The sequence below is a fragment of the Gigantopelta aegis genome, unplaced genomic scaffold (assembly GCF_016097555.1).
Source record: "Gigantopelta aegis isolate Gae_Host unplaced genomic scaffold, Gae_host_genome ctg5729_pilon_pilon:::fragment_1, whole genome shotgun sequence".
Taxonomy (NCBI): domain Eukaryota; kingdom Metazoa; phylum Mollusca; class Gastropoda; order Neomphalida; family Peltospiridae; genus Gigantopelta; species Gigantopelta aegis.
In genome coordinates, this window is record NW_024534595.1 from 26896 (window position 1) to 36987 (window position 10092).

Genomic DNA, 10092 nt, shown 5'->3' on the forward strand with positions numbered 1-10092 from the left:
ATGTGTATTGCCAGATCCTCCATTGACAAGTCCTGTCATGGAGCAGGTAACGAATCCAGAGACACCTCTCAGTACAGAAATTACAATCCAAGAAGGCGCCATGTTGAATTTGTCGTGTGAAGTGACTGGAGGAAAATCGTGTGTGTTAACCGTTACAATACGATATGATGGTATTAAACACAGTCCATTTTATACGGTAGTCGGAGATCGTGTTCAGACATATGATATATGATCATTACAAATGAAATTGTTTTATTTCAATCGAGTAAATAGGAGATCTGCTGTGAAATAGCCCATGTGTTTAATTACATATTATGCCTCCCTGAAATATCAGCTATACATACTTTTTTTCGTTTTTATTTCAATTACTGTTTGTATTTAAGTACGTGCTGTGTGTATAGTGTGTTGTTCTTTTTTCTTGTATTTTGTAATTTATGTTTTGTAAACTGTACCTTTGCCAATAAAAAAGAAAAATAAAGAATTTTAAGAAGATCTGTACGCCTAATGTTATAAGGCAGTGTTTTTATCAGATAAAATGGAATTGTAAAGATGCTTCAGTTGTCTCTAGGCATTCACTAAGACTACTGGAAACTACCAGTATCCTATATATCTGTTATCAGACCTTTATAACATGTATATGTAGTTCCCATACAAAATGTTTTATGTACACTATTTGCGTGGGACTTAAAATATAGGGTAAAATGATGGCTGCAATTTTCGAGCTACATTTTACACAGTGCTACCATGGTTTGTAAAATTACCAATTGTCAAAAACAACTTGGCATACAGAGCCCATATTTCAAATGTATCCATGTAGATGACTACAAATTTCAAGTGAATCTGAAACCGAAGTGTTAGTTGGTTTGAAATGTCTGCAGTTTATTTCACGGGATGGATCAAATAAATCTTATTAACGAAACCAAAAAGTGTGATTTTAAAATCCTTCGAAAGCAGCAGAAAACACATTAGGATAGCGCTTAAGAGGGGTCAATATTTCAAAATTTTAGGGGGATGACCCCCATACACCCAGCCATAGCCTTCGCGAGTCCGGCGATCGTCTCGTTGGGCTACGCCCTCCAAACGAGTTCCGTCTGATTAAAAGTCGATAACCCCATTGGACACGCTGGTTACGGGCCTGCATATTACATGTTGTTAGTGTTATGTAATAATTGTAGTAGATTTAATTAGCCATTAGTATGTCAAAACTATTTGAAATGTACATTTACCCTTCAAATTAAATAACTACACGTGCTTTTTTGTTCAGATCCTCCATTGACAAGTCCTGTTATGAAGCAGGTAACGAATCCAAAAACACCTCTCATTACGGAAATAACAATCCAAGAAGGCACCATGTTGAATTTGTCGTGTGAAGTGACTGGTGGAGAACCGCGTGTGCTAACCGTTACAATACGGTGTGATGGCATTAACCCCAGTACATTTTATTCGGTGGTCGGAGATCGTGTTACAGGTTATCTCTCGTTAACCGTGTGGAGGAACCTCCACAATCACACCTGCCAATGTTCAGCTACACACAAGACAGGTCGATACCATCTTACTACGAGTGTCACCATTCGAGTTAACTGTAAGTAATATTGGAGTATTAAAAATATTATTTAAATTAACGTTCTTATTGGAAGAGATTCTGGTAAAATGTAAGTAATATTGTAGTAATAACATTATTTAAGTTAAAACTGATGCTGAAAGGGAAGACCTAATATGTTCGATGTTTTTTTTTCTTTTGATATAAACCTTGAATATACATATTTCAACCAAGGCAACTATTCTGAAACAACAGAAAGTTATCGTAAATATTAAGGTAATAATAATTGACAATGCTAAGGAACAGAAAAGTGCCGTATCCTCTTACAAACCAGAAAGTGAGTTTTGATAATTCAATTAACAAATAACCAAAGACAAACTGAATCTCTCTACCAAGTCCAAGATGGAATGCATCATAATTATGAAAGGTGAAAATATCCTTTCCCAATTTTAAACATTAAAATACATATTGAAATGTTAAAATTACATTTACACCTCCCCCCCCCCCCCCCACCCGCCCCTATAATTTTCGACTAATGCTTTCCAAACTGTTCTCAGTATATTGTTTTAAACTGCCATACTTCAAAATAATTATTATTGCCAAAATGCACCAAAAGTTAGATATGAAAACTGAACCATACTAATATATAATCTATTGTGAGTGGTTTAAATCTACGATTAAATAATAACACCATATAGTGTTTATAATTGATAAACTTTCTACATTATCATTGAGAACAGACTCAAGCGTATGCTCTATATCGAAACAGATGCTCTTGGTGTGACAGTACGCCATGAGGTTAACTCCAGTAACAAGATCCTAAGGGTGATATGTGAAGTAGAAGGACGTCCAGACAACTACAGCTTCTCTCCATTCACTCACTTCTGGGGCGAGGACAGAATCAGAGAACTACCAGGACAACGCGTATCGCCTAACAAGTACGTGTTGACGGTTCAAAACGTGATATACGCTGACTCGGGGAGGTATCAATGTGATGTCAGTAATGGAGTTCAAGGATTGAACAAGGTCAAAGTTCAAACTAATTTCACGTCAGTAGAAATAGGTGGTAAGTAAATGTTTTGTATGTATAAGAAATGTGGATATCGTGTGCCCATACAATATATTGACCTTTGTTTATATTTTAAGAAAGATGTAATTATATTTAATGTTTCATGTGTGTATGTGTGTTTGCATGTATACATGTATGTATGTTTCTACGTGTGTATGTGTGTTTGTATGTATCGATGTATGAATACCTTCATACTGTATGCATGTCGACATTAATTGTTACATACATAGACATTAAAGGACTGGTGCAGTGATAATTAAATCCTTTCTGCCCTCACAAATTGTCTCATGCGGTTGCTGGGACTCGAACCTGTGGCACCGAATCGCCCGAACATTGCAGACTAAAAAAAGATGCGGCATGAGCTACCCAGACATAAAAAAGGATGCTATTTGACTCAACCACATGCATGGGGCCTAGTCTACGCGGTCGATCCCGCTTACGTGCATGACACTTGACACTTGTATGTATGTATGCATGTATGCATGCATGCATGCATGCATGCATGTATGTATGTATATATATGTGTGTACGTACGCATGTATGCATGTATGTATGTATGTATATATGTATGTATCTATGTATGTATGTATGTATATATGTAATATATATATGTAATATGTGCATACATTTATCTATTTCTGTTTGAGTCTGTCTTATTTTGTGCACACATAAACACCTGTTAAATATTACTACACAACAATGTCAATTTTAACTTTGTTTTTACAGAAAACCCCATTTTGGGTGATATGGAACAGAACCAGACTGTGTCCGCTGTCCTTGGTAAAACTGTTGTTTTGGAGAGAAAGATATTCAGTAACTCCAATATTACTCTTCACACGTGGACAAACGTACGGGGTCAGAAGTTACTAGGTGAACTTTCTACCACAGAAGTGACGTTAAATATATACAGTATCACAGTCAAAGATATCGGATATTCAATCAGTTTGGAGATTCCTAAATTAAATAAAGATGACCAAGGACTTTACTCTCTGAATATCTGTAACAGCTTTGGATGCGGCCATTTTAACACAGCTTTAAACATAGCAATTCCAGGTTCATATTTGTTTAAAATATATCTATATAACTGACTTTGTTATGTTAACTAATGGACATAACAGAATAGTAAAAACAAAACATCCACAATCAGAATGGGTTATAATGTTCACACATTACCTCTTCGCACTTTTTTCGTTTTGTATGTAGTTAATTTTGGGAATATAGGTGTACTAGGTGTAATAGGAGGGATGGACAAGAGAATTGGAATAAATAAAGAAAGAAATAAAACTGATTTCGTTTCGGAATTCCTAGAATTTTTTATTTTTTTTATGAAATCTGTTAGAATGCAAAAATGGAAATTTGGGCATAACAAATTCTGATTGTGACTCCTCAATATATTGACAGCAGATTTTTCACACGTATTTGTATCTTATATTCATTTTACATCTGTATCTGTCTATTTCTTTATCTGACGTTTTTTTTCTTTCTCTCTGTTTATCTATCTATTCCTCGCATGAACTCGTGCTCGAACACTCCAAATTGATAGTCTTGTTTATCATTACCCAACTTGATGATTTTGAAGTAGGAGTCTGAGATAGTTCTGATATTAAAGGCATCATTCTACTTCAGAATCTCGTCGAATTTCTCTCTCTCTCTCTCTCTCTCTCTCTCTCTCTCTCTCTCTCTCTCTCTCTCTCTCTCTCTCTCTCTCTCTCTCTCTCTCTCTCTCTCTCTCTGTGTGTATATATGTACATGTATGTATCTCTGAGTCTATTTGTCGGATTTATAATGTAGTATCTTGGTAGTATATTATTCTCCCATTAACAAAACAAACAAAAAAAACGATCTGATGGATTTTCTTACTTGTTCTTTCAAACACCTGCTACTCTTAGTTTAAATTGTGCAAAGGTTTTCATACTCAAACATTAATTTACCTTTCTCGTTTTAACTAGCTATAAATATGCATTAATTTCAACAGGCTACATCCAAGGTACACAATAACGTGCAGTAATCAAATGCATGATCTGTTTTTGTTTTCTTGTACAGAATCTGTCGATGGCTCCACGTCTGACTCAGTTTCAGGTGTCACAGGTGTTGTCATTCTGGTGGTGATCATTGTCGTCGTCATCGTTATAGTCAGAAAGAGGAGGAATTCAACAACAAACAAACGTAGGATAAATCAGTTTTTATCGCTCATAATTTGTGTCACAAACAAATATTTTAGCGACAAAACGTAATGTATGCGATGTTTTAAATTGTGGATTAAAATGTGACAAGCTTTTATTTTGTTCACCCTTCTAGTACCTAAATATATTTCACCATACATTGTAAAAAGTTTAGTAATTAATCATGTATTTATTTATGAAATTTAAATAAAACTATGCATTTTTTTATATTATACCAGTACATTTTCCATAACTCATTATTGACATTCTGAAAGTTCTGTGAGACTGGATTCGTGTGTCCTATGATTAACTAACGTTGTCAACAATGATCAAATGATGTATTTGTCACCACATGCCGGCCCGGTGGTGTCGTGGTTAAGCCATCGTACATAAGGCTGGTAGGTACAGGGTTCGCATTCCGGTACTGGCTCCCACCCACTAATCACTAACAACTAACTAAGTCACTGTCCTGGATAGACAGCCCAGATAGCTGAGGTGTGTGTGTCCAAGACAGCGTGGTTGAACCTTAATTGGATATAAGCACGAAAATGAGTTGAAATTAAAATGGAATGAATGTCACCACATCCAGTCTGAATGCCAAAACCCTAATACGAGATTAAAGGGACTGTCCTGAGTTTGCAGCCATTGTAAGATATTTGCGATAACAGAGCCTTGTTGGCGACTACTCTTTCACACTAAATACATTTTCTTGTTTACCAGTGTTTGTATATCGAATGTGTTTGCGGTCGTATACTAATGTCTGTAGCACTCAGTTTTTACATTAATCAGTGATATATATTTTTTCGTACGTATGAAAGTACTGGGAGCTAAAATTCGGTTTGGGCTACTACAAGCATTAGGACAACAACAAACACCTTGTAAATACAGACACTTGTATTTTAAATAAGAAAATGTATTTAATTTGTATGTTATCTAAACGGCTTTATTGGTCGGAAACAGTTTACAATGTTTGTAAACTCAAGACTGTCCCTTTAAGACTGTATTGAATGGGCACAATAGTGTCTTTTGGTCGATTTATTGTATAGTGATTCTTTTGTTTCCCCAAACACACAATAAAAACATATAAGGTACAACCAACGTATTAAAGAAATGAAATACTATAATGTATAAAATGTGTTATTTCTTTTTTCGAATAGATTCCCCGGATGATGATGATCATGATTATATGAACCAGGACAACAACCAACAGGGTAATTTGAACATATATTTAATACAATATTCATCTTCTTATTTATTTTAATGGGTTATTTTTAAAACATTTAGTACATTCTCGTAGTTTTTCGCCAGTACTGAGAACAACCAGGTACTTTGATATGCATTACTTTTAAACAGATTTATCTTAAAACATTTCTATATTTCAGTATATTTTAAATACCATATTCATCTATGTATTAATACCGTACCTTTCTCTGCTGTTTAATAATATGATACATTTCTCTGTTAAGCGCTTCTTTGAAGAAAACTTGATCGTTGCCATATATAGCCATCATTTAGTTCATATACTGATGCACAAATGCAGAGATGTAAATGTGGCACTGAATGTCAGTACTATTAGTCTGGTTGTATAATTTGAAAATCAACATACTGTGGGAAAAAGGTACAGGAAAATTAATTCCTTATTTTTCTGAATCAGAAAAACAATCCCTATGTCTGGGACATGGGGGATTTTTTTTTACAGCATTTTGAAATTAGGACTTCAAAACCTATCTAAGATTCACCGAAATACGGAGTAGGGATAACACATTTAAGGTTTCGGTTCTTTATTGTTGATCTAGGTCAATGAAAATTGGCAAGAACTTACAAAAATAATTACCGTTTACTGATGTCTATGGAAGGACTTGATGTGATCATGTTATTATGATCATGTTATTTGTTTGTGGTCAATATTTGCTGTTACTATGTATGTGTTCCCTTATTTCTTTCCACCAGTATATATTTTCTTGAAAACCGTGTACATTGTTTTGTATTATTTCAGTTGAACGTCCGGCTGTGGAATATGTGAACACTGTGAACAATATGTACGATGTGAACACTGTGAATGATGTGAACACACATGCTGAGGAGCCCCATGTTTATCAAACGCTTAACAATTGAAGACCTTTTCTGAATTAAACTAGTTTCGTGTTTCTACCCAATTAAGTTTCAAACACGTTGTTCCGGACAAACACATGATATGATCGTGAATTAGTTGGTTTTCGTAAATTCCTTATTATTATACAATACCCAACGCCTACAAATTAAAAGAACTAATGAGCAATAAGAGAATTAAGTACGGTAAAAAGTTCGCAAAATTAATAAATGTAATTTGCCAGGGTTTTATACGCCCTTGTAATCCACATCATAATCAGAATGGTTTCCACACATATTATATATATATATATATATATATATATATACTACTGCTACTGCTGTTGCTGCTGCTACTACTACTACTAACTACTACTAACTACTACTACTACTACTACTACTACTACTACTATTACTACTACTGCTACTACTACTACTAATACTAATATTAATACTACTACTACTACTATTACTACTACTACTATTACTACTACTAACTACTACTACTACTACTATTACTACTACTACTACTACTACTACTATTACTACTACTACTACTACTACTAATACTAATATTAATACTACTACTACTACTATTACTACTACTGTTATTACTACTACTACTAATACTACTACTACTACTACTACTATTACTACTACTACTAATACTACTACTACTACTACTACTAATACTAATACTAATAATATTACTACTACTACTATTACTACTAATACTACTATTACCACTAATACCACTACTGCTGCTGCTACTACAGTGTTTATTATTATTGTTGTTGCTGTTATTACTACTGTTACAAATTATATCAATTACTATCATATACAAGTAAATACATGAATTATGTATTGTAATATATTATTATGTGTATTATATTTTATCCTCCTGTAAATTAGCTTGTCATATTTATTCAGGTTATTATGTATGTTCCTCTATCGCCGTTGCGGAACAGCCTGAGTGTAAATACATTTATGTTCAATTATGTTCTTTTTCAGACACGTCAACGTAGTGACCTAACACCTACCCACTGAGTCGTCAAAGCTAGCTCTTGGTGGGATAGGAACCCAGTACCTCAGGCACGGCGGAAGCAAGTAGATATTGAGATGGGGGGGGGGGGGCTGATTCAGAATTATTTGGGGTCTAACGGACGTATTTCTGCTCGGTCTGGCTGAACGTAGCCCAGTTGTACAGCGTTTACCTGAGAAGCGATGAGTCACGTGATTCCCCTCACCCCGTGGCCTTCGATATTTTCCAGTCGTGTCCAATGTTATACGACTGGTATATAGACTGTCTTGTCTTTAGGATGAGTCGGCAATTGGTGATAATGGGTCATAGAATTAAACGTCCCATGGTTGTTACATCAAAGGTTGTGATATTTGCTGTTGTGTTTGATTTTATTTATTTTTTGATAGAAGTGATATATGTTGTGGGAATATACTCTCCGTCTTTCTCTCTGTGTGTCTCTATGTCTGTCTCTCTTTCTTTCTCGCTCTATCTCTTTGTTTCCCTCTTTTCCTATCTGTCTCTCTTTCTCTCACCATATTTGTATCTTTGCATCTCTCCCTTGATTTTGGGCTGCGGGACGTAACCCAGTGGTACAGCGTTCGCTTGATGCGCGGTCGGTTTGCGAGCGATCCCCGTCGGTGGGCCCATTGGGCTATTTCTCGTTCCAGCCAGTGCACCACGACTGGTATATCAAAAGCTGTGGTATGTACTCTCCTGTCTGTAGGATGGTGCATATACAAGATCCCTTGCTGCTAATTAAAAAGTGTAGCTCATGAAGTGGTGACAGAGTGTTTCCTCTCTCAATAACTGTGTAGTCCTTAACCATATGTTTGACGCCATATACGGTAACCGTAAATAAAATGTGTTGAGTGCGTCATTATATAAAACATTTCCTTTCCTATCCGTTGTTCCACCTCCCTCTTCTTCTGTATCTTTCGGTCCGAGTATGTGTGTGTGTGTTTGTGTGTGTGTGTGTGTGTCTCTCTCTCTTCTCTCTCTCTCTCTCTCTCTCTCTCTCTCTCTCTCTCTCTCTCTCTCTCTCTCTCTCTCTCTCTCTCTCTCTCTCTCTCTCTCGTTCTCCCACTCTTTTGACTTTAGAATATGTTCAGGTGTTGTTAAAGAAACATTCCCCTTTCTGTCCTGATCTACCGGTCCAGTGCACCTCAATCATCAACGTCTCTGACCTAGATTGGGAACACAGCACCCTTATATTACTCATAATAGACCGTGCCCCCCCCCCCCCCCCCCCCCCTAGGGATTTTTCAAGATGAGTATATCTTTGAAGCCTATCCATAGACATATTCAAATCAGCTTGTGTGCCTGTAGGGCATGTTTGAGTGTAGGCACCCTATTTATTTTTAACAGAGCAAATTTCTGATCAAGGTGAATGTTCCACATAATTTTCAAAAATATTTGAAAATAATTCTGGACTATATCACTGCTTTTACTTTAAAGCTGGGTTACTGGTGAATGTATTCCACCAAAAAATAATACATTTTTGGCATCTGACTAAGCATAGTGAGTCAATGAATTTGAAATGTCCTGAGTATTACAAACATAGTATATGAAAAAACTGCATGGCAATGTTCAAGTTAACATCCAGACATATTTTGAACAGGTTTAAGACCACATTATGAACGCTATTCATGCTAAATTACATGTTCATAACAACAAACCACAAAGCAATGCAATATATGTGGTATGGATATAGTACCGGGGGTATACTCACCAGCAAAAGTTACACAGTTACCGATATACGTAATTCTCTATGTACATGTGTATATATATATACATACCGTACCTAAACATTCTGATCCTTTTATTATTGTATTGTATTTAATATCTGAAGGCAGCATTACTTAAATATGGTGCAGTACATGCTTTCTAAACCATTTACATGGATATTTTGAATATTTTTTATATTACACACAAGTCTTACAAACATAAAAAGTGAATTTACATACCATTCTAGGCAAGTCTGCATTACATATACAATGTATCTGTCTCACAACAGTTCATCTTACAATAGCTAGGTTTTTTGTTGCTTTTTGTAATATTTTAGAATTGCAGTTCTATTTATATTATGCTTAACTTATGTTTTGGTGTATATAATTGATATCTACATAGAATATTGTCATCAGGCAAATATCTAGCACTATAAAAATCTAACTTTCATTCCCCATTCTCAATCATTTTATGTGATCCAAATATG

General features: G+C 35.3%; 1 protein-coding gene across 1 annotated transcript; it reads left to right on the forward strand.

The window, feature by feature from the left end:
* On the forward strand, positions 1-7175 carry LOC121366446. Its single transcript, XM_041490897.1, has 7 exons — positions 1-46; positions 1265-1582; positions 2310-2606; positions 3336-3662; positions 4653-4775; positions 5929-5982; positions 6768-7175. Exons 1-7 carry the CDS (start codon positions 1-3, stop codon positions 6884-6886), a joined length of 1284 nt encoding a protein of 427 aa, XP_041346831.1. The 3' UTR covers positions 6887-7175.
* The last annotated feature ends 2917 nt before the right edge of the window (positions 7176-10092 follow it).